The sequence below is a fragment of the Pelodiscus sinensis genome, chromosome 23, assembly GCF_049634645.1.
Source record: "Pelodiscus sinensis isolate JC-2024 chromosome 23, ASM4963464v1, whole genome shotgun sequence".
NCBI classification, from domain to species: Eukaryota; Metazoa; Chordata; order Testudines; family Trionychidae; genus Pelodiscus; species Pelodiscus sinensis.
The window spans coordinates 24,039,768-24,064,928 of NC_134733.1; the positions used below are offsets into that span (position 1 = coordinate 24,039,768).

Here is a 25,161-nt window from a genome sequence, read left to right on the forward strand (position 1 = left end):
ATCTGACGGTCCGGCACTCCTGATGGTCCGGCACCATCAGGAACCCGGAAGTGCTCCGGGCAGCCGGACCATTGGAGCTGCTCTGCCCCCAGCTTCCCCGATTCAGCCGCTGCTAAAACTGACCAGCGCTGAATCCGGGAAGCAGGGGGCAGAACAGCTGGAGTGCTGCCGGGTAGGTCCAGTAGCGCTGCCCCTCGGGGCTGCGGGACCAACCGAGCAGCACCCCAGCTGTCCTGGATTCAGCCGCTGCTGAAATTGACCAGCAGCTGACTACAGGAAGCCCGAGACAGAGCTGCTCTGCCCCAGCTTCCTGGAATCAGCCGCTGGTCAGTTTCAGCAGCAGCTGACTTGGGGACACCTGGGGCAGAGCAGCTGGGGTGCTGCTGGGTTGGTCCCCACAGCGCTGAGGTTTGGCGCTACCAGACCAACCCAGCAGCGCCCCAGCTGCTCTGTCCCAGGCGTCCCGATTCAGCCGCTGCTGAAACTGACCAGCAGCGGCTGAATCAGGGACTCCTGGGGCAGAGCTGGACTATCAGAAGGGAGGGCTATGAGGGGGTCTGGGGTAGCATCCCCCACCCCACTCCAGACCCCTCATAGCCCCCCCTTCTGATAGTCCGGCATATCTGATAGTCTGGCACCCCCTGGGTCCTAAAGGTGCCGGATTATCGGAAGTTTGCTGTACTCTCTCCCCAAACCAGCAGTCAGAAACCTGTACATAGCATGCGTAGTTCATGGCTACAGAGAGACTGCACGATCTACAGCTGCGTGCACGCACTCCCCACCCCCAGTTGGTATTCATGCACGTCTGGCAAGAGGATAAAGGGCTGCAGTAATTGCTATTTCTCCAGAGAACAGCACAGTCCATGTCACAAGTAGAAATTTGGCATCTTTTATATGACAGCACTTTAGGACGCGGCTACTACACTGATCTGATGCATCTAAGAAAGAGGAGATTGTTTCGAATTAATTCCCCGCACAGAAGTGGCCCACACACTCCAAGCACTAAAGTCAATAGTCAGACGCTCTCGTTCCATTACATTCAAAGGGCCTGTTTTCCTGCAGCCACTTAAGCACGGTATCGCTCAGAGGAGAAATCCAAGACCCACACGCTCTTTTGTACTGGGACATTTGCCAAATGGACTTGGATGCGCGAAAAGCGAGGCCGGGGCTGTCTGGGAAAAGAACACACGATGGGGTTTTGCCCCCACTTCTCTGCAAGCCACAAGACCCCTAGAAACAAGACTGCTAGAGTCTTGTTAGGCCACACGCCCTGGAAGATGCTGCAGTGGAGAGTGACAATCTCCCCTTTCCATTTGCATTACTGCTACCAGCCACAGAGACGTCACTGAACGTCCTACAGCAGAGCTCCATTCCCAGCAGGCTGACCCTCCATTCCCAGCGCTCTGAGCCCCCATTCCCAGCGCTCTGATCCAGTGGTCTGACCCCCCATTCCCAGCGCTCTGACCCAGTGGTCTGACCCCCCATTCCCAGCGCTCTGACCCCCCATTCCCAGCGCTCTGACCCCCCATTCCCAGCGCTCTGACCCCCCATTCCCAGCGCTCTGACCCAGCTGTCTGACCCCCCATTCCCAGCGCTCTGACCCAGCGCTCTGACCCTCCATTCCCAGCGTTCTGACCCTCCATTCCCAGCGTTCTGACCCAGTGGTCTGACCCCCCATTCCCAGCGCTCTGACCCCCCATTCCCAGCGCTCTGACCCCCCATTCCCAGCTGTCTGACCCCCCATTCCCAGCGCTCTGACCCAGCTGTCTGACCCCCCATTCCCAGCGCTCTGACCCAGCGCTCTAACCCTCCATTCCCAGCGCTCTGACCCTCCATTCCCAGCGTTCTGACCCTCCATTCCCAGCGTTCTGACCCAGTGGTCTGACCCCCCATTCCCAGCGCTCTGACCCCCCATTCCCAGCGCTCTGACCCGCCCTTCACTAGGTGAGATCTTGTGATCAGCAAGGCCCTATCTAAATTAGGGTCTCAAACTCTGGGTGGACTTGGATGGACACTCATTCATTAGACCAAATCCCCAAAGCCTTTACTCGGGCAATGGAGTTTTGGTTTCAGAAATAAGGACTTTATAATTCAGACTCTATTGATGGTCATTAGGAGTTTAATAGTTTTTAAAACAAAGATGACTTGTGTTTCTGTCTCCAAAATTACTTTTCTGCACTGAAAACAGTGTGTCCAACACAGGTCCTATTGCAAGAAGCATCCTATTACACCCTGATTTTGAAATTAATTGGTGGGGAAAGTTCCTTAATCTACCAGCCTTTATATTCAGAAAGATTTCCTTTCAAACCCCCAGCTTGTTGCACCATGTAAATTCAGTCTCAAGGCATGAGATGGAACGTTAGCCAAAGCATACTCGTCTTGGCTACAGCATGTTCCTGTCCACTCCTTTCTAACACACAGTTGGTTTATCTGCATTGGTTTTATTGCAGGATATTCTAAACTCATTTTGGTTAGCGCTCTAGGAACACCCTGTTTCTCCTGAGCAGCTGGATACAATTTGCAGTGGAGAGAATATTTTCTAACAAACAGCCACATTAAGTTTCCCATCTGCACTCTCTACATTCCAAGATGGTTTTTTTAAAATCAAGGCTACTAGAAAAAAGATTTTGAATTCATTACTTGGCTTGGAATGTGCTGTTGCTCTGCTCACTGAGGGAGCTGCATAATTATAGATTAATGCTGACATTAATCATGCCCCTCTGAGCTGGAGTTGTGAGAAGCTGGTATTTCGGAGGTTATATAATTTCCTGAAATGCTCTACCAGCTCAGACCGAAAGAGCAGCTCGCTGGGGCTTGTCCTTCTCACCAGCTGAGGTTGGTCCAGTAACAGACATGACCTCCTGCAACATGTCTCTCGACCAGCCCACAGAGAGATGAAGAGCTCGTGGCCAACACTTGTACACACGGTAAAAAAAACAGATCCCAGCTGGGATTCCATTTCACTTACAGGCCAGCTACTTTCACAGATGAGCTAATGATGAGCTGGGAAGCTTAAACTCAATTTTGCTATACACTAAAAATCAGGGTCTTAATAAAGACACTGGATTTATTGATCACTGGCAGATTCCCCAGCATTGCTCAGCTCCTGAACTCAATTATTGCAGGGTGGGGAGGAGATAAAAGGAAGATATATATGCTTTATTGAAATGATTCTATTTTTCAAAAAGACAGTGCTATTTTTATCATGCTAATTTTAGTAAAAAAAAATGTAAATGGGAACTCTTGTTTTCTATGTTTTAACAAAAAAAGGCTGTAGTCAGTTTGGCTTCCAATAATATTCTCTTCTAGTTTTCAAATCTTAAGCTGTGCCAACACAGAGCACTATGCCAAATTTCTGTTCTCTCTCTTTTCTGTAAGGTTTATTGAGAAGCAATCTATTCCAGGTTCCTCCTATTTCTCCGGTTCACCTTGGTTCCGTCTCAAGATCCGCTCAGTAATGTCATATTTGAGGACTGAACTTGCTTTGGCAATCCTGTCTCTCTTCTCTTTGGCTTTATGAGAAGCAATCCCATTAGGACTAGAACAGAGTTTAAAGAGAAGCTAGATAATTTCATGGAGGTTAGGTCCATAAAAGGCTATTAGCCAGGGGATAGAAATGGTGTCCTTGGCCTCTGTTTGTCAGAGGCTGGAGAAGGATGGCAGGAGACAAATCGCTTGATCATTGTCTTCGGTCCACCCTCTCTGGGCACCTGGTGCTGGCCACTGTCAGCAGACAGGATACTGGGCTAGATGGACCTTTGGTCTGACCCAGTACGGCCGTTCTTATGTTCAAGGCACATCCTGTTGTCCGGGCACAACCCAGCCCTTACATTCTGTAAGTTACAAATCAGAGGAAGCGGAATACTGAACGTAGTGGTCTTTGCTCTTACCGTTTAGGAGGAGTTCTTGTTCAAAAACTCTCACACATATATAAATAGACTAGCAGACTTAGCCGGAGTTGCCTGGGTCCTTCAGGGCAGGGGGCTGGTGGCCTAGAGCGTGTAGGAGTCAGGGGATGGGGGAGGAGATGCACGAGGCTGGGGGGGTGCAAGAGTGAGGGTTGGGGTAGTATCCAGCATAGGCCTTCTCTCTCCCCAAGCCCATCCCGCCCAGGTAGCCAAAGGGCCATTTTCTCCCCCAAACCCCAGAGGCCTTTTTCTCCTCCCCCCGTCCCTCCCCCAGCATTGCAGACAAGGGCCAGGAGGGAGGGGAAGGTTTAAAGCGGGGGGACTACTTACCCGGTGTGCAGGCAAGTTGGCGGAGCTGGCCCAATAAAACATCCCCTCACCCACCTTGCCTTGCTAACACTGCGGCAAACCAATGGCCCAGATACCCTGCCCTCACCGTGCCACAAGGCATGATTCACCTACGAGGAGCAATGGGCTCAAGTCACAGGGGGGAGGTCTAGGTTGGAGAATAAGAAAAACTATTTCCCTAGGCGGGTGGAGAAGCCCTGGGCTGGGTTCCCTAGGGAGGGGGTGGAGTCTCCATCCCTAGGGGTGTTTAAGTCCCGGCTTGACCAAGCCCTGGCTGGGCTGATTGAGTTGGGTTGGTCCTGCCTTGGGCAGGGGGCTGGACTCAATGACTCCTGAGGTCTCTTCCAGCTCTAGGATTCCAGGATACTCCCTGCACCCCTACCCCAGGCTGAAACTTTCCACAAGGGACAATCAGCAAACAACATTGTTTTATGTCAGCAAATCGGATTTGGGTAAAATCACGTGTCCTGAAGTGACAACTCCAAAGTCTCTGCTACGTCTGCGGCTTGGGGCTGTGGCCACACGGAGGCCTGGACAGCCTGTGCAGTGAGTGCGAGGCAGGTACAGAATTTCACTGACCCTGGCTACGCACGGCCGAGCACGCTCAGCAGGGTCGCGTGTTCAGGTCGTTTGTAACAGAGCCGCAGTGTCAGGCTTCCGCTCGGTTTCATTTCGCACCGGCAGCGAGTACCTGCCGTGGGCAACAGGGGACTGAACCACAGGGACTAAACGCGAAGCCCTGAAGGGAGCCAGTAGCACGGTCGGTGCCCACAACTGGCCTCGGTCAGTGGGCAGTCAGTGAAGACAAGCCTCCAGCCCCACCCCTTTCCCCCCCAGGAGGCGAGATGGCGTGCCGCACACATGCCCCCTCTCCCACTCACGGGCAGGGGAGTGGACATGCGCTCGCCGCAGCCTCCCCAGCCCCAGAGGAAGGCGCACCGCACGGCCGAGCCCAGCACAGCCTCAGGGGAGGGAGGACGCAGGGCGAGCTGCGCAGCGTGGTGCCAGCCTCCCCAGCCCCAGAGGAAGGCGCACCGCACGGCCGAGCCCAGCACAGCCTCAGGGGAGGGAGGACGCAGGGCGAGCTGTGCAGCGTGGTGCCAGCCTCCCCAGCCCCAGAGGAAGGCGCACCGCACGGCCGAGCCCAGCACAGCCTCAGGGGAGGGAGGACGCAGGGCGAGCTGCGCAGCGTGGTGCCAGCCGCCCCAGCCCCAGAGGAAGGCGCACCGCACGGCCGAGCCCAGCACAGCCTCAGGGGAGGGAGGACGCAGGGCGAGCTGCGCAGCGTGGTGCCAGCCGCCCCAGCCCCAGAGGAAGGCGCACCGCACGGCCGAGCCCAGCACAGCCTCAGGGGAGGGAGGACGCAGGGCGAGCTGCGCAGCGTGGTGCCAGCCTCCCCAGCCCCAGAGGAAGGCGCACCGCACGGCCGAGCCCAGCACAGCCTCAGGGGAGGGAGGACGCAGGGCGAGCTGCGCAGCGTGGTGCCAGCCTCCCCAGCCCCAGAGGAAGGCGCACCGCACGGCCGAGCCCAGCACAGCCTCAGGGGAGGGAGGACGCAGGGCGAGCTGCGCAGCGTGGTGCCAGCCTCCCCAGCCCCAGAGGAAGGCGCACCGCACGGCCGAGCCCAGCACAGCCTCAGGGGAGGGAGGACGCAGGGCGAGCTGCGCAGCGTGGTGCCAGCCGCCCCAGCCCCAGAGGAAGGCGCACCGCACGGCCGAGCCCAGCACAGCCTCAGGGGAGGGAGGACGCAGGGCGAGCTGCGCAGCGTGGTGCCAGCCTCCCCAGCCCCAGAGGAAGGCGCACCGCACGGCCGAGCCCAGCACAGCCTCAGGGGAGGGAGGACGCAGGGCGAGCTGCGCAGCGTGGTGCCAGCCGCCCCAGCCCCAGAGGAAGGCGCACCGCACGGCCGAGCCCAGCACAGCCTCAGGGGAGGGAGGACGCAGGGCGAGCTGCGCAGCGTGGTGCCAGCCTCCCCAGCCCCAGAGGAAGGCGCACCGCACGGCCGAGCCCAGCACAGCCTCAGGGGAGGGAGGACGCAGGGCGAGCTGCACAGCGTGGTGCCAGCCGCCCCAGCCCCGGAACACCAAGGGCAGGAGGAGGGTGCACTGCACAGTCCAGCCCCACCCACCCAGCCTCTCCTACAGCAGGAGGGCGGACGCCGGGGGCAGCAACACTCCGCCCCAGTGCGCCTACAGCAGGTGTTCTGGAGGCGGAGCGTGGGCAGGCCTGCCCCCGCCGCCCCTGGGGGACTGGCCCATTTAGTCTCTGCGGGGCGATGCCACCTCAGAGCGAGAGGGGCTTCCCGCACGATTCCCCACACAGCAAGACGGAAACAGCATCACAAAGACGTGTGTAAGCACGAGTGCCCAAAGGGGCGGGTCCCTCTGACCAGGATACCCCCCCCCCCCCCCAAGCTCTGCCTCCAGCATCCAAATCCCGACTCGTGAAACTTGCCCCGGGGGGAGACTGGATTTCCTCCCGGTCTGGTTTTAAGAACAGGAAACGCCGCAGGAGTGAGTTAAGCTGGCGAAGTGGCCAATGGAGTTGGCTATAACCCACGCCCGTAGGAACGTGTCTGACCACGTGCACGTCTAAACGGCCATTCCTGCTGCTCGCGACAGACGACCAGCCCTGGGCATCCAGCTGCAGGCTGCCTGCTACGGCCCTGCGGCCACGGGTGTGAACAGCACCGAAGAGTCTGGTTCCGCCTTGCCAAACCAAACTGACTGGGAGGAGCCAAGCAGCTCGGGTCAGCACCTGCTTGCTCCAACTAGGTCTCTGGCCCCGGGGGGGGGGCACTTAGCGACTGGATGCAGCGGCGTGAAGGGGCAGCAACGAAACCCCAATTCAGTCCGGAGCCCTCCCCCGCTGCTCAGCCCCAGCCCTTTACCTTTTTTGATCTTCTTATGGAAGTTAATGGCGTCCACGGAAGCTGTGACGATGTTGGTCTTACAATGGCGAGCAGCCACGATCCCAGCCACCTCGTCCATGAGCTTCATGGTGACACCTGCAAGGGGAGCGGTGCGGATCAGTGACCAGACCAAACCCGGGGGGGTGGAGGGGGGGCTTTCCTGGACTCACGGGGCTTGTGAGAAGCAGCAGCAAGCTGCACTTCAGAGGGGCAAGCTGTGCCCGAAGGCCGGCTACTGCCACGCCTCCGCACTCAGAGCAAGCGCGCGCTCTAAGCCCGTCGCGCAGGCCTCTCCTTGGGAGCACAGGGGCAGCAGGCTGCTCTCGCCACCGAGAGGCTGGCCTGGGGTCTGGCTTGGGTTGAAACCAGGAAGAGGATGTGAGCAACAGAAGTGTCACTAACTCACCTTTTCCAGACAACGAGCAGCCCTGTGGCACCTTGGAAACTAACGAAAATATCTCGAGCATCACGAGCTTCCCTGGCCACCCCCACTTCGCCAGACAGGGCCAGCGGGGACACACACGGGCTGGCAGGAAGCGGCTTTGGCCCAGGAAAGCTCACGATTCGGTATCTACATTATTGCGCGTCGCTAAGGTGCTCCAGGACTGCTCGTCTTTTAAAGCTCCAGGACAACCCCCCCCCAGACTTGTACGTTCTTTCAGTGTCCCCAGAGGCCAACACGCCCTTGGCTTCGGGAATGCACCCCCAGCACCTCTGCCCAGCTCGTCGCTGCACCAAGGGGCCCCGCCCAAGGCCCCGCTAACCGGAGCGTTGACGCGCTGCAATGTGGCTGGCTGAGCAACGTGGCTGGGCCGCCGACAGGACGGCAGCGTGGTGAACCCGCGCGGTCTCCGCCCCGCCGACGTGGTGAGATCACCACCGCTTTGTTCTATCCAACTCTGAGCAGGACCCCGGGGAGGACGTTGCAGGGGAAACGCGTAAAGGGCATGGCTCCAGCCACACCAGGTGGAAAGCAGCCGCTACAGCCCCCAGCCGTGGCTCTGAAAGGAGCCGATCCTCGGATGCTCTGTCGAGGCGGGCTGCCAACGGGATAATCCTCTTCGCAGAAAATGGGGAGCATCACATTCGTCCTGAGGGGCCACTCGTGGGATTGAAAGCACCAGCTGAGACGACCCACGGGGCCCCAAGCTCCATGTCTCCCAGGCACTCAGATTAACGTTGAGAAATGCCACGGTCCCACGGCGATGGCCGCCAGGCACAGAGGAAAGGAGCAAACTCCACCCTGTGGATATCGCACATCGCCGAGGTGTTGTCCGTCACGGTCAACACCTTTGCCTTGCAGGTCAGCAGGAACGCCCGAGCTCTCTGAGCTCCCTCATACGGACATGCAACATCAGGGCCACGCGTGACCACAGGCCTTGGGTCCACAGATCATTCAGGTGCGCCCGTGTCCAAAGCATCCGTTACTAGAGGGACCTCCGATCGCGGTCTGGCGAAGGGGAGCCCCGCACTCACCACATGGGGCTGCAGCCACCAGCCAAGGGGGCGCGGGGCTGCCAGCCGTACGGTGACCAGGTGCTGAGAGGGTCTCTGGAGGGCTTGAAGACAGACGGACTCAGCCACGCTTGGACAGGCAGAGCTGAAGATGAGTGGAATGGAGGACAAGAGGCCATGTGCCCATGGAACCTCATGCAAGTGCGCACGGTAGCGTTCGGGCTTCACTGAAGCCCTGGGACAAAGCCTGCCCTAGCCTGGAATCGGGCCTCCCGCAAGGAGGTGGTCACAAGCGGAATCGAGAAGGGTCCCGAGGAACTCGACCCTCTGAGCAGGAACGAGGGTGGATTTTGGCACATTGAGGATAAGACTCAGCTGAGAAAACGTGGCCCTGACCAGCTCCTCCTACCGGAGCACCTGTTCCCAAGACGAGCCCTGGCTGAGCCAGTCGTCCAGGTCCGGAAAGATCTGCCCCAGCTCCTGCGCAGGAACGTGGCCACCAGCCATTCCCCTTGTAAGAACCGGGGGTGCCATGGTGAGGCTGAAGGGCAGCCCTGTGATCGGACGCTGGCTCACCGCCACCCAAGGGCACGACAGTGGGCTGGAATGATGGAGACATGACGGTACACGTCCTTGAGGCTGAGGGGCCTCCCAGCCCCCCAGATCCTGCCAGGGGATAACTGAGGCCAGAGAAACCACGTGCAACGTGAGCCTTCTTATGAATGCAGTCAGGGCTCTGAGACCTGGGAGGGGCGCAGACCCCCGGGGCCTTTGGAATAAGGAAGTAGCAGGAATAACCCCCCCTGCTCCTGAACTCCTGAGGCGCGCCCCCACCTGCGGGATAAGGAGCTGCTTGTGGGAAGGGTCCCTGAGGAGGGGTGGGGGCGGAGGAAGGGAGGGCAGAGATCTGGATCGAAAACCCCACTCCCACTGGGCTCAGGCTCAGCAGAGGGGTCGTAAAGGAGGTGCCTCCCCCCCTCCTCCCCCTTGGTAATGGCGGCCCGGCCAGGGCTCTGTGCTCCGCCCCCCGGCCATGGGGGCTCGAAGGAGGGAGCACACGTGCTGCCAACAGCCACTCCCTCGGGGGGCAGCCTCGCTCTGGGGGGCGCGGGGGGGGGGGGGGGGACAAATATCCAAGTAAAACGTTACCGGTCTGCAAAAGCTTGTGCGCGGGTTTGCCAGCCCGTGGTATAGAAGAGGGCGGGAACCACTGCTCCAGACCTCGAGGCTGCGGAGGCCAGAGTCTGTCCTGTCGGCAACCAGGCCCGCCCCATCCACTCAGGTCCTGAATGGTGCGCTGCTCCTCCGCTGGCGGTTTACCTCTCGGGGGTTCAGAGGCCACCACCGATGGGCGTGGCTGGGGGTGGCATAGAGGTGTTCCTCTCCCCTCCGTGGCACACGGCTCCTACGCACGCACCCACCAGGGATATTCAGCAGCGAACGGCCCTGTGCTGGAACACGCTCCAAGGACACGGCCCAGTGCAGGTTTCCAGCCATTGATTGCTCAAACGACTGTCACTCTATTGCTGCCAGGAGTGCGGAGGCAAAGCACCCTGACGTCTATTTAGCACAGTCGTCCATCAACGGTAACCTGCACTTCACCTCCGAAGCGCCTGTTCCCACTCTCCCCAGCGAATGTGACAATGAAACCGCCCCGCTGGCCAGCTGCACGTTGGGTAATTTATTACAGCTATTTAACGGCCCCACGGATGACAGATTCATGGCCCAGTTGTGCAATGCCGCAGAGAACAGGCAGGGTGTCTTTTCAGGTAACCCACGCTGAGCCTTCAAATCGCCACAGGCCGACTGCACAGCCACCGAGCGCCAGCCCGAGGACGGGCCAGTGAACACGGCGGGTCTGTGTCGAAGGCCCTTTGGGAGAGTCTGCACCCACCGTGCCTTTGCCAGAGACACGGCGACACCCAGCGACTGGCACCGCCGTGCTCTGGGTTGGATGCTGCCACGCTTGGACCCTGCGGCTGAGGCCAGAGCATAAGGAATTAGCTAATCTGGGAACACGCATGGCACGGAGGAGGAACAGCAGCATGCAGAGCCGCTTCCCCGACACTCCCGTAGCGGCGAGGGGCGTGGAGCCACGGATACCCCTGGGAGCTGAGCGGCATGTGCCCCACACCCAGACCCTGCACCACCCTCCCACCCCAGCAAAACCTTTAGGCTTTAATCCCTGGTTCCCAGGGTTGCCAGCCTGAAGAGGTTCAAGTGTATTCCAGCAGGGCCCTGGTCCCAGAGAGCGCCCGGCCAGAGGGGCGTGCTGCGTTACAGCTGTGCAGTGCACGGTGCTAGCAAGGCTCTACGGCCTGAAGTGCAAATCCCCAGCCGCACCGGTTTCTGTTGGCCGGCGAGCGCCACAAAGACCGAGACCGGGAAATAGAGTCATGAGGTAAAAGAAATGGACAGAGATCACCCCCCAGGCCCAGAGCGCCTCAGGCTCTGCATCAGGGCCTGCCTGCCTTCCTGCGCACGCACTCTGCTCCACAACCGCTGAGTCCTTCCATGCGCTGGGGCTTGAAAGAAACGTCCCCAAGCGGGCGGCCACCACCGGTGCAGCCCTGCTCGCCGCGTTCCACCCGCATCGCAAAGCTCCCCCCGGCCCAGGAAAAGCCTCGCGCCATTTCCCCTAAAACAAGGGCCGCCATCGAAGCAGCTACAGAACCCAGCACTGGGGCACCCAGCTCCGGTCCTCTGTTCGCTACCATCGGGCTCCCGCAGTTAGCAAACCTCAGCCTCCCGCCTCCATTCCCCATCTGTAAAATGAGGATTCGTTCCCTCTGCCTCTCCACTTCCTCCCCGGGCTCCTGATTCTCTCAGCATCCTCTCCCCACGACCCAGCTCCTTTCTGGCTCCTGCCCCAGTCCCTTTGCTCAGCCAGGCCCAATGCCCCCGCTCGCCCGCTCACAGGGGGACATCCAGCCTGGGGCACACACGGGACAGACCAACATTCATCCCAAGCAGGTGAAATCTGCCACAAAGTGATAAGCATCTGAAAACGGGCTGAGAGCGGAAGGTGTCAGGAAACCCTAATAGGGAGGAGTGGCACCAGGCCCTCCTGCCAACAGAAACGCCGTCTGGCTGACCAGCGCGGCAGCTCTGGCATTTCCTACAAGCCACTTCCCACCGACCAAGGCATGAGAACTAGAGCTCACGCACTGCTGGAGCCGGACCGTTCATTCTAGTTAACTGGCTGTCTGGGGAAGGGAATTCATCTTCTGTGTCCAACCACGTTGTTTTATCCAGGCAGCATTTATCATCTCCTACTGTATGTAAGATGTTATAAATAACCTACAGATTCAGTAACCCAAGGAAAGTCTGCCAAGTACAGTTTTAAATAGATCGTTTTATTCCACTGAGATTTAGCCCTGCTTGGCCTAAAGCAGCACACGGTAAGATTCCACTGACAGAATATCTAAAAATACCACAGCCGGGCAAGCATGCAAAGACAGCGACAGCTTTGCCAGATCCCTTCCCCGCTTTAAAGAGCAGGATGTTAGCTATGAAGTAATAAAATCTTCAAACAATATTTTTTCTACCAAATATGGACAGTTCCGAGAGTAACATGGATGCTTAACACCTTTCATTTCCCCTCTCAGTATCTCTAAGTGTCTCAGCAGGGCTGCTGGAACAGACGGGGTACAGAAGGGGTGCTCAGAGCTACTGAACCTGCATCTTCAAGCTGGGGGGCTTAGGGGGTGCAGCAGCATCCCCAACACCCTACTTCAAGCACTGATGCATCTCAGAATAAGCCCTATGAGCCCATATTCCTGACATTGTCTGGGGACCTTTGACAACGTGGGGGAAGAAGTATTTTCGTCACTCCTTGTCTAGGCAATGCAAAATCCATAGGCAAACCTGTGCACAGCTTCATTAGCCCAGCCCTCAGGACCGGCTAGGCACTAGCCAGACTCAGAAGTCCAAGGTGTACTATGCGCGTGGCACTAAGTGCTACTAGGTGAACTCTAAATGTGCACACAAACGGGGATGTTGAATTGGGGTCCCTACTTTGTAACACACACCTGTCACATCCCGGATCTGGAAGGTGCCATGTCCAGCTACCCAACGCTCCGCACTGATCTATGAATCGCCCCAGAACAGAAAGATCCCCCCAGGGCCGATCCTCTTCAGCCCCCACGTCCCCTTGCACTGCGGATTATGGAGCCAGAAACCCACCATTACATTCCCCCCCTTTCCTACAGACACCCAGAAAGGCACTAACCTCCCTGCATCTCCAGCGCCCCTGAATTCGGCCCCAAGCCAGAGAGCCCTCCCCTTGTAGCCACATGCAGTTGCCTGTCCTAGACCCCGCACTCCCGTTAGGCCTTCTAACCTAGGTAGGGCAGAAACTGCCGCATCAAGAGACCAAATCCTAAGGAAAAGATTTGAATAAAACAAACAGCCCCTTGCTGGTCTGCATGCGGCCCCGCCCTGGCTCTTTGGCTGGACGGATGGAGGCTGGTGTTGCCTACACTTCTGGCCATGAAACCGGGATGGATCTGACCTTCTCCCATTTTATTTGGGCACACTCTTCCCTTCCCAGGCGCCGACGGCAAACCCCTGCCCTTGCCTTATTTCTCAGGCCATGGCTGCTGCCAGACAGCAGGACACTTCTTCAGCCAGTTACAGTCATTTCAGGGGCTGGATTTCTAGTCTGAGACTCGCGAGGTAAGATTCACATTCACTTTTCTCAAGCGGGTCACTGCTTTCCTTCCCGCATTAAGAAAGCAGCTGGGCTTGGCCTCCCCGCGAATCCCAACAGATGGGGATGCAGATATTTTCGCATGTAACATGTAACTGCCTGTGGATCTTAGGGTTTGGCAGCATGGTGACTATTTTTTAAAACATTGTTCAAAATAGACTCTTGCAAAAACACTTTCCAACAGCCTCTGCTGTCGCCCGGGTCATGTCTGTCTAAGCGGGAGCTGCCGGCGTGTTCGGAATTCATGAAGAATTCCTAACCTTAAACGACCAAGGGAGCAAAGAAAATCCCCCCTTGTCGCTTTCCCAATTCATCCACTGGGGAGAATGTCACTTCTCTGTGTATTTTACAGCAGGGCCGCTGCATCCCAGCCCTGGCCCCACAGCCCACACTGCCCAGTGCTGCACAGGCAGCGTCTAGCCCTGGGGTCAGGCGGGAGAGCAGGGGAGCAGGAGGGAACGGGGCTCAGTGGGGAGGAAGGAGGGAGGCACATGGCAGACAGGAGGGATTTGGAGGTTTTGTGCCAGAGGCAGGTGTCACACCCCCACGTGCTTTCCGAAATGTGGCTTATGAATATGCATAAGTTGAAGACACTTTAGGCAAAATGCATCATGTGACATTTCAGCGTTAGGCTGCGCCGCCTGTGAATATTCCACGTCTGTGCACGTCACTTTTGTACGTGAGGTTAGAAATAGGGAGTGTGGGTCTGCCTGCAAACGCGCTGGGTGCCATTAGCGATACTCCGGCGCTCAAGGGGACGATCTGGAAATGGTTTGGTTTGTCCTGTAAGCCCGAACCTTGAGCGGCCCTACAAAGACACGCGAGCATGGCCCCTGGAGCTGGACTCCATCTTGAATCTGGTATTTTTCCATGGGGATGGGGAGATAAACAAAGGATCCCCCTCCCGCCAGGGGAAGTCTATTCGAGGAATGGAAAGCAATCAGGCTTTGGTTGTCAGCTGGCTTTTGAAATTGCCTCCCCACCTTAGAGGATACACGTGAAGAAAGCCGCAGAGCTCTGAACCCCAGCCAGAGGGCAACCCAACTGTCCTCAAGCATTTTACTTGAAACGGGGAGGAGTGAGGAACGGACTTTGAAACACGCTCTCCTGGCGTATTGGGCTTAATTGGAGAGTTTGTATTTCGCTTGATCTGGCTGCTTTCACTTGCACTCACTCAAAACCTCCTTTTTGTATTGAACACACTTGTTACCAAGCCCCGTGTAAAGAACCGTGCATCTCTCGCTCCTCGAGAAGAGTCTACTTGGGGCTCTGGTCCTCTTTGGGGCCATGCTGCCGGGTGCTGCCAAAGCCCCAGAGGTGAGCTGGTGCATTGTGTTGGTCGGCAGGGTGAGGGGCGGGAGAAGGGAGAGCATCGCCCCAGCTCTGTGCCTTGGCTGGGGGAGGCCAGAACTTCTGGCTCAGGACAGGGTGGGGGGGTGCCCAGAGGGCAGGTTGGCAGCTCTGCAGCCTGCTCAGGCCACTGGCTGACAGGCCCATGGGGACCCCTCACGGCAGGTTTAAGGAGACAGTGCGCTACCTAACAGCGAGCTCGGGTCTCTTGGGTGGAGGAGAGCATTTCACTTTGAGTGCAGGGCTTTGTTTTAAGTTAATCACCGCTGGAGAGTGCGCCCAAGGCAAGAGGAGCACACTCCTATCCGTGTCAAAGGGGCTGGGACGGGCCCAGACAGGAAACTAAAATACCTGCCCCCGATTCTAACCCCACGCGCCAAATGAGGTCAGACTCATCGAAGGCCCCCAAAGTGCCCTCCAGGCTTTCACTGGGCAAGTTAAGTAAGCGCCTCTGAACGGGGGGGGGGGCAGTTTACAAAGTGGAGTCGTCTATTTGTACATGCAGCTATTGAAAAGTTCTCATATTTGGGTAGCTGTCCTGGTATCCGAGTCACAAGAAGCCTCTTCCAGCAGGCTCGCCCCTTGCATGTAGAGCAGGGGGCTCCAGCCTTTTAACCACAAGGGCACTTTTCACTTAAGCGCAAGGTAAGATTGACCTGCAACCCCAATACCCTTGCCCGGCTTCCTTCCCCCCTTCGCTGAGGCCCCACCCTGCTCACTCCGTCCCCTTCCCCAAACCTCACTTACTCTCAGCAGGCTGGGGTGGGGGGGGGGGTGCAGGCTCTGGTCTTAGGCCCAGGGTGCAGAGTAGGGGGGCTCACCCTTAGGCCAGGGTCGGGGACTGGGGTGCAGGAGGGGTGTCCCAGTGTAAGCTCTGGGGGCAGGGGGCCTCACGTCTGGACAGGAGGGTCAGGGCTGGGATGGGGTTCAGGCTCTGGCTGGGCTCCATTTCACAGCAGTGGGGTCGAGGCAGCTCACTCCTGAAAGCCGCTGGCTTGTACAGCAACGGCTCCGTGGCACCATGCGCTGCCCCTCACCCACAGGCACGGAGCCCGCAGCTTCTACTGGCCACGGTTCCCCACTGCTGATCAATGGAGCTGCAGGAGGGGTCTGCAGGCCAGGACGGTGTGTGGAGACCCCCTGCTCCGCCTCTCTCGGGGGCCGCAGGGACACGCCAGCCACCGCCAGCAGCACCAGGTACCAAGGGATGACGACTCCAGCCAGCAAGCAGGAGGCCCCTGGGGGCAGCTCCACGGCAGAGGGCAGCGGATAAGGCAACTGACGTGCCAGCGCTCGGTAGCTTCCCAGCCAAACCAGCCAGGACCCCCCGCCAGAGGCTCCAAGATCCAGCGGTCGATCCCGACCGACTGGCTGGTGCCCACCACTGGAGCGGGACGCGCCGCCGCACGCTGGGACCCGTATTTACAATTAGCAACCTCGCTGCCCTTCTCTGCCGGACCCAGCAGGGCCGGGGCCCGTTCCGGCAGGCAACATGCTGCAGACCCCTACAGCTCCCCAAGCCCCACCCCATCCCCAGTCTGGGATTTCACTCAACCGCTGAACACTTCGATTGATCTGTCCCAGGTCTCTGTCCCCCCTCCCCCCGCCCCCGCCCAACAGCCCCGCGGAGCAGGAGCGCCCATCCCAAGGACAGGGACTGCGAGCAGGGAGGTCCAAAGGCGTTGGATGAACGTTTCAGCAGGCAGCTCCCCAGGAGCCTGTGTACACGGAGCCGGCTTTACACCCCTCCGTGGGTACCAGCCCCCGCCCGCCGGCTGTGCTGGCTGGGTGGTTGTGCGTAATGGGGAAGGCTAACCAGAGCGCAGCCGATCAGTAACTGTGGACCCGCTTACTTTCCCAACCCTGATTGCTAGGCTGGCTAAGTGCCGCCTTCGGCTCCAGCCGCTGGTGTGTCCGGCTGCGCTCGCTGCCCACGTGGTACTGCACTGACAAACCTGGGGCTTGTTTTACCACCAGCCGGGGAGTCGGACTAACCCAGGCTACAAAACCATGGGACTCTGCTCTCTGTATACGAGCCCATTCGTCACTATGCAGCATGCCCTGATGTGTCTCCCCCGCACAGAGGTCGCCACAGGTGGCTTCAGGCTCTCGCCGGGCAGCGTGAGAAGAGGAGGAGGAGGAGGGGGGGCTGCCCCGAGCAGCTATGGGGCTCTGCAGCTCCATGCCTGAGCCTGGCGCTGGGTTCCACAGCCACGCGTCCACTCCCCTTCCCGTGCTGAGCGGCCTACGTTCACCAGCCCCGGGGCTGCAGCTGCTGCTCGCAGCACCGCACATGCACAGGCTGGGGGAGAAGCAGCAAATCCCCGCCCACAGTCCGGGCCGCAGGCAGCTCCTCGCCGTGCGCAGCCAGAGCCGGCCTCCTTGCCTCAGCACGAGCACGGCTCTGGGGCAGCCAGCTAGGCCAGAGCTGCTCTGCAAGACACGGGGCTCCCTGCCGGCCTGGCAGAGACAAACGCAACCACATTAACCCTGATTTAGAAGAGGGCTTTCGAGGCAGCATCCCATTACTCTGCAGCCGGAGCCCATTAATCACCCGCCGACAGGGCCCCACGGCCCGTCCCGATCACAGCAGCCACGGCCCAGGGGCCGGCTAGACAAGGCTCAGCCCGGGCAAGGGGCGCGGTGTCCAACGGAGACTCTCCCTTCCGGGCAATAAGGGCTGCGCACAGACCCAGAGCCACACTGGGGCGTAGCATTTCCTCCCTTTCTGGACAGTCACTGACCCCCCAGGCCAGGCAAGGGCAGGGCGGGCTACTCGGAGCCAGGAGCCTGCAAGTTATGCCCACCCCACTCACATTAAGGGGGCAAAAGCTGCCCCACTAGGGCCATCCCGTTTGCCTTCCCTGCTTCCTCCTCCCCCTCCTGGGCTCAGCAGGCAGCCAGCTCCCGGGATGGAGCCATGCTGTGGCCAGGGAGGCAGGATCAGTTAACCAGCACCTGCTCAGCCCTCCAGCCTGCAAGCCGAGTGCTCGGGCACCACTGGGTGCAGACCAGCCCGAGCGCCTTAGGCTGCCCCCACCCCACCCCACCCAGCTCAGCCGGCACAGTGTGTTGGGGCGGAGGCAGGGTGCTGCCAAGCTGGGTTAGACCCTGAAGCAAACCACCACCTGCCAACAGGGGCAGTTCATATAGAGGGAGACCCTGACGCACCGAACTCTACACGAGGGGTGTGAACGGGAAGTTACCAGTAAGCATCCCGCGTACGGGGTCATCAGTTCCCTAGTGCTTTAGAGCAGCCCCACATGCGGGCTGGGGCCCGGCAGCCCCACAGGTTCCGCAGCCGGGATCCTGCTCAGTCAGTTACCCAGCTAAACCCACATTTAACCCGCTAACTCCCTGCCCTACAGCACCACGGCCCGGCCTCCTCTCGCACTCCCTCTGCAGGAGGGGTCTCCCCCGGGCTGCAGGGGATGCTCGATAAGGGCGAGTCGTGTTGGCAAGCAGCCGTAGTGTCCCAAATAGCACGCTCACCTCTGGGCCATGCGACGGCTGAGCTGGCGGGGGGGGGGGGGGAAGAGACGACCTGCCATCGCTGCGCCTTCCCATCCTCCTGCTGCTCTAATGGGCTCCGTTCCACACATGCAACTGCCCTTGCGCCGAAGCAGCCCCAGGCTGGCGCCCCCAAGTGCCACCCGGCATGGCCAGCCCCCCGTTTCCAGAGCAGCCCCCAACCGACAGCCACTTGACGAGGCCTGGTCACTGAATGCCAAATGTTCATCTGCCTTCTGCTGGGCGCCCTTGGCCTCTCCAGCCACAGCGGGGGCCTGCCCGTTCTCATGGCCCTGGCTAGACACAGCTCCTCCATGAACGCCGAGCTCCGGGCCCAGCAGCCTCGCTGTGTGGGGCCGGGTTTGTCAGGCCTGGGACATGCCGTCGTCTGGCTGCCCCTTGCGACTCCAGAACCGCCAGGGGAGGCGCCCCGCCAAAGCAACCTTCCCGCCCAGCCCCCGAGCCGCGGCTCACTTCTCCACTGGCCCTGCAGCAAGGGGTTCCCCGGAGCGCTGATCCCGCCACGCTCCCAGCTGTCCTGACGCCCTCGCAAACCAGCCTTCCCCGTCGCAGGCCACCAGTGCAGCACTAGGGCCCCGCCTCCCTCAGACAGGCCCCTGCGCCGGCTGTCCCGGGAGGCCCAGGCCCTGAACTCCTGCCCCGGTAAGAACGTGGCTGGGCTCGGAAGCGGTGGCTAGTGAGAGGTGTCTGCGCTCAGCAGCCGGCAGGCAAAGGACCAGCCGGGGGGGAGGGGGGGGGGGTTCAGTCAGCGCGGGGAGCCAGCTCACTCCTCTGAGCCCGGGGAATTCGCAGCCCGCCTGCAGCGGGGAGCCGTGTTTCCACAGGCAGCCAGGGCTGGCCACACGGCACAGAGCAAGCTCTTGAGTTCAGAGCTTCCACGGCAGAGACCAGAGCAGAACCCAAACCTCACGGGTGGAGATACCAACCCATTTACCCAGCACTGCTTCAGGGCAGGGGCTGGGTGCAGGGCGGCCCAGGACTCAAGGCAGGGGATGGGGTTGAGAGGTCTGAGGGGGCTCACGGGGCTGCCCCCAGCAGCAACGGTGGCATGGCAGGTGCCTGGCCCCAGCAGCTCCGGGGGGAGGGGGAGGGCAGGGGATGGGGGGGCTGCGCAACCTGGGCCCCGCAGTTCCTCCAGGACTTTGGGGGGGGAAGGGGGGGAGCTGTGCCAGGGGGCCCAGCAGCTCCTTGGAGGGGTGGGGGATGGGGCTATGCAGGTTGGACCCAAGGATATGCCTGACAAGGCCACTGGGCAGTGTCCCCCGGCCCTGACCAGTGCTGGGGAACAAGGGTTTGGGGCGGGGGGGGCCACTTACTCATCCATGGCCGGTGGCTGGCAACATGGAGCGTTCTGGCCCCAGCTGGCCACTCTCGGCCCGGCACAGCCTCCCCCACCTGGGGTCCCTCTGCCTATCGCCGGCCTGGGGACACTGCTGAGCACAGCTGCCTTGCTCTCAGCCCCGCCCGTTCTGCGTTGCAGGAAGCCACTGGATTTCGGGCACGGCCGCCCCCGGGCCTTGCGTTACGCTGGGAGAAGCAGCAGCTTCCTACCACGCGTGGGGGTCCCAGTGCTCACTGCGGGAGCAGTTCTGGACAGAACACACTCCCAGCTGGACAGACCGACAGACACAAGCTTTCTAAACTATAGCAATACAATGAAACGTAATCCCACCACGACTCAGTGGCAGTTCTGGTGCCTAGCGGCCATGTGATAACTTCTGAATCCAGCACAGTTAACTCCCGAATACCAGAAAAACAAACAAGGAATGGTCCTGCACTAACACACATAGATGGTATCATGAGCTTCCACGGGCACAGCCCACTGCTTCCAATGGCTGGAATTTGAGCAGTCCAAGGTCCAATAAATAGCAGAGAAAGACGGGATGGGCAGGGAAAGGAAAAGAGAAAAGACAAAGGGAAAACAGTCGGTTTCTCTGCTACATGGAGCTGATGGAGAGGGCTCTAAGTACCTGGTGTTTGGCCTTTTACATCGTCAGGATGTGGAACGCAGCGGGCAAGCCAGTTAAGGTCTTATTCCCGAATATCAGGGCACGATCTGGAGAGTTTGGTGACGGATTTTCGTAGCAGCATGGGGAGAGAAGAACGCAGCCAGTCACCACCCATTCCCTCCAGTCTGTTTGCACACTTCAGTGCCGTGGGTTCAAATGAGTCAGCCAAGCAGCGCACAGGCCCGGGCTGAGTGGGTGGATGGGAGGGGGCTGAGGACTGGACTAGCAAGGGCTGATTCACATCAGGATCCATGTTGGCTGAGTAGAAGTGAGGCTGGAAATTCGCACGTTGTCTCCTTTCATGCTGTGATTGACAAGCAAGATCATTTGCCTTTGCCCTGGGCTACCATTAACAGGGCTGCACAGGAAGGCGCTAAGAGCCAAGCGCGGCAGAGGGGTCTGACAGCGGTAGGAAGGGGAAGTGCTCGCTTGACAACCATTTCCCAAACTCCTCCCGGGCGTGAGCCTGGAGCGACGCCCTCCCGCCAGAGGGGCCCACGCAGGAAGGGAAGCCGCTCGGAAATGCAAAAGCAAATTGGAACGAGCGCGTCAGGAAAGTTTCCAATGAATTTTCTTAAGGCAAGACCTTGGAAGCACAGGAGGTGGGATGTAAACGAGGTTCAGCCCGTGCACCGATCACAGCTTCACAGCAGTCTTCGCTCCACAGCTTTGGTGGGATTTTTCCAGGCCCCTGTGATTTACACGGGGTTTTAAATAGAACAGGGTGCTGTGTTTGCTGCAGCATCTGTTGCTTGGTGCCAATTAACCCTCCCAGCTGCTAATTATACCTTGATTTCTGGTGACACTCTCCAAGTTAACTCGTGCTTAGAAGAGAAGCAGGAAATGGGATACGTCTGCCTGTACAGCCCCATGGAAATTGCATCTTCACAATGTGCCATCAGCAGTCCCCTTCTGCGGGGAAGCGCTGACTCCTGCCACACGGCCGTTCCCCGCTGACGCGTTGGGGCTTGGCAGGCGAGCGATGAATGGGGCATGATTACATCTGTGCGCTGGGGAAGCGGAGCCATCAAGTCTGTTTGTCTACCAGACCATTGGATTTAAATCTCAATTCAACAGTAAGGGCGCCGCTTTCCCCTGCAACTAATCCAACAGCTGTATTCTCTTCCTTCGCTTTAAGCCAGATTTGAACTGCTCTCAGGGGATCGGCACATAACGGGCTGTTAAAACGGTTAACCGATGAAACAAAGGTGCTTAAGCGGTTAACCTTTTCACCCCAGGCCTGGCCGCTGACCTCCCCATGGTCATGGGGTCCCACCGCTGGCTAGGGCTGGCTGCTGCCGGATATAACGGGCAAGGGCCAGGTAACCAGTTACCATGCCTGGTAGTTAAGGGTACACCTCTCAATTTTGCAACTAAACTCCTTTATTTCCCTGACTTATCAAAGCCTCTTCTACCTGGGAGAAACCAGGCCCGGCTGCATGTTTCTGCTGTACAGCGCAAGGTGCTAGCCCCATCCTCGGAGCGCCGCCACACAGACTGCGCTTTAGCCATCAGCACTAAGTCTGGGGAAGCCGGGACTGTGCAGAGCTCACATTAGCCAGAGGCACCAAACTGAGCCCCTCAGCACATACATCCACTGCCAGAGAGCAGAGCCCTTCTCAGCCATCGTACCACCATGCAGGCCGTTCTAAGGGACAGGCATGGCAGAGGGCAGCGGGGGAGACCTTGTTCGCCTACAGCTGCGTCGCTCCTATTTTAGAAGGCCTAACAATGCGTCAGACTAGCCACGTCAGAGCACCAGCTTCTGTCCTCCGGCCGGTGCTTCCGGCTGACATGAGAGTCTCAGGGAGCAACTGTTGAAAAAAATACGTTGATGTCTAGTAGAAAACACACAACCCAACACAGCGACTTGAGCGTGTGCTAGGGCGGGGGGGATACAAGCCGCTGTTCTGTTCAAATGAACTGGAAACACAGGCTCTAACCCGTTTTCACGTCCCTGCCCAAAGCAGGATTTGGAAAGTTTGAGTAAACGTGAACGACGAGAAGTCCTGCGGCACCTCAGAGACTAACAGCATAGCCTTAGAGACTAGATACGGTGCCACAGGACTTCGGCGTTTCGCAGATTCAGACTAACATGGCTACCCCTCTGATACTGGAGTCAACATGATTTGGCCAGGGTTAAAACATGACTCTGCACACAACCGTTTTGTGCTCTAAGAGCTGCGGAGCAGACACGGCCCAGGGAGTAGGAAAGTGAGAACTGCGGGGAAAGTCCACTGTGACCTGGCTAAGTGAGACACGTGGGGCCTTGTCGCGGCACACGCTAAGTGTGTTCTCGCTCTAGCCCCCACGTACGTAGCTGGGGCTCCACTCGGGATGCCTGGCCAACTTAAGAGCCTATTCAAATGCATCGGCCAAACCTCTCTGGCCCGGCAGCAGGAGTTTCCAGGTGTCCACTTATTGGTGTGACCAAGTTTCCTGCTGTCCCGGAAAGTTTGTTGACAGCCAGTAGTCCTGGCTCTCCGTGCTCTGTGCTGTTCTAACAGAGCCCAGCAAGCAGTGGCAGTGGCAGTGTTGGTCAAGCTGCTAGACAATATGGACCTCTCATGGGCCGGCAAATTCTCAGGTTTGGTACCAGTCAGGTCCCCAGGCCGGAGAAGTTCAACCTCCAGTAGCAAGATACACAGTAAGTGAGGCGAAGGGCTTCTCCCTTTCTTCAGTGTGGCTATGCCCCAAATCTCTAGGACTGGCTCCACTGGTTGCATCAGGAGGAAGATACCTGGTTCCCGTAATTGGGATGAGGTAATGAACACACTTCATTTGCATAAGAGGACATCTTAGTAAGTTAGGAAGCTGGCTGAACATTCCCAGGCATTTTTAACACTTTGAGGAGCAACTCCGCACGGTTTGCATGTAGATAAAGGGGCATGGCCATTGAATGGCTCTGCACAGAAAGCAGCTGCTCCGTTACTGCTTCACTGAATGTCCGGCTCATTCCCTTTCCCATCCCTTTCTAGGTAAAGAAGAAAATTGCACCACTCCATTATCTCAGACCATGATGCTGTCTATCCAGCCTCCAGTGGCCCACGCTCTCTTCTCTACTACAGGAGTTAATTCGAACTACGTCCTCGTGGGACCAGGAGTAACAGTTAATTCCAACTAAGGACTTAGTTCGAATTAACGTTTTACTGCCGCGTGTAGCCGTGCAGCAGTGGGTTCGGGCTAGTGAAATTTCGAAAGGGCGACCCGACGGGAACATGCAAATAAAGCCCGGGATATTTAAATCCCAAGCTTCATTTGCAACTCCGGTCGCCTCATTTGCCTACCTAGCTCGAATTAACGAGCTAGTGTAGACGTACCCGTAGAGCCTCCAAGGCTCCGTTGACATGCTCCAGGACGAGCCTGCCAGACGGGGACTGGCCGGGCTCACACCAGCAGGCTGAGAACGGCTGTAGACGCAGCGCTTCCAGGCCGGGGCTGGGCTGCAGCGCGGGCTCTGAAGCCTAGGGAGAAGGCAGCTGCAAAGCCTGTTTAGAGGCTAGCGCAAGCCCTGCCAACGCAGGACGGCTGACAGGCAGGAGCTCGCTGCCCGGGGCCACGTCACTGTCCCACAGCCGAGTGGGATTTCAGCGTGTTGGGTATGAAGGGCTCTGACACCCATTGCACTCGCGTTCTCGCTGGGCAGTCATGCGGGGCGGAGGGCTGAAGCCACACGCCACCCACCACCCACCAGAAGAGTGGTCAAGCCGTGTACTCACCGCCGTGTACAAATCCATGGAGAGTGCAGTCTGAGGGGCCCACCAGATGGATCAGGCTGGACTGGCTGTAGCCGACAGTGAATGGCTCTATGGAGAGACAAGGGAGAGCTCAGCCCCACTGGCTCAGGGTTCAGACTGTTACAACCACCCACGTCACGAGCCTGGGGCAGACGGGGCTCTGCTCACACGGGGAAAAAGCCTGAACTCTTCACCAACCGGGATGTGCGCCAGTCAGCTAGTCTGCAGGGAGGAGGGGCCACGGGACACAAAAGGGCTCCCTGTGCCCCAACCGAACCTCCTGTGCAAGCCACTAAGGGGGCTTCACTCTACGGGCACGAAAGGAGCAGGCACCTGAAAGTCAGCGCTTTGGAAGGGTCCCAGTTTCAGGTGGCATCTGCATCCTGCACTGAGCCACCGTAACCAAAGCGCCCAAAGAGTCCGTTCCTGCCTGCCGCCTCGCACCACGCGCCTGCTGTTCCACCACGCTGCTTCGGGAAAGGGTTCCAGGCGAACATGCGAAGGCCTGACACGCGGCTTCAGGAGCCAAACCCAGTGTAAAGGGTTCACTCTTTGGTGGGAGAGAGCACGCGCGCGCACGTTTTTCATGTCACAGATCAAAGATTCTAAAATCACGTGCTGGGAAAACAGTCCCATCAAGGAGCCGGGCTGCACACGTCACACTTTCTATTTTTGTACCCACGTGAAACGGCAGGTGCCACTGGTATCTGATCGGATCACCGGTGCATCCCAGGCCGGTGCATTTAAATCGAAGGCAAAAGATTTGGCCCAGGAACGCAGGCAGAGAGAAAACTGCTTTAAAAGCCCATGCGCAGTGAGCTGCTAGCACAAGCTTTGGCTCACACAGAGTGACTACGGCCGCCAACCTCCCTCAATAACCCCAACCACCAGCATTTAAACATTCCCCGCGCAGGCGCAGGGGCGGGCGGCAATCACAGGGCATGGTGTCAATTACCCGGAAAGGCCTTACCTTTAGTCTGTCTGTCTGAGAGGCAGGGAGAACAGAGAAAAAGGCGTGAGCAGCGTTCGTCAGCAAGGCAGTCTCTTAGCAAGCCGGTAACAGACATCAGCTCCCCCACGGATGCTAGCACGGCAGGTCTGCAGCGGCCGTGCACATGCCTTGCGAAGCAGCAGGGCTGACCTCGGGGGCTCTAGCAGCAAGGGAATTCAGTGATGCCAACAGACAGACACTTTACGGGGA

The 25,161-nt window shown here is 58.7% G+C and overlaps 1 protein-coding gene across 3 annotated transcripts in view; it reads right to left on the bottom strand.

Moving 5' to 3' along the window:
• The window catches only part of ACOT7 (acyl-CoA thioesterase 7), a 126,849-nt gene that overhangs the window by 37,109 nt on the left and 64,579 nt on the right, over positions 1 to 25,161 (bottom strand). For 2 of the 3 annotated variants that reach the window (XM_075906806.1, XM_075906808.1), the window contains exons 6-8: positions 24,931 to 24,945; positions 23,943 to 24,029; positions 7,147 to 7,263 (exon numbers count right to left, since the gene is read on the bottom strand). In XM_075906806.1, coding sequence (XP_075762921.1) covers positions 7,147 to 7,263; positions 23,943 to 24,029; positions 24,931 to 24,945 — 219 coding nt within the window. The remainder of the gene's footprint in view (positions 1 to 7,146; positions 7,264 to 23,942; positions 24,030 to 24,930; positions 24,946 to 25,161) is intronic. The other variant, XM_075906807.1, reaches the window with a different exon arrangement.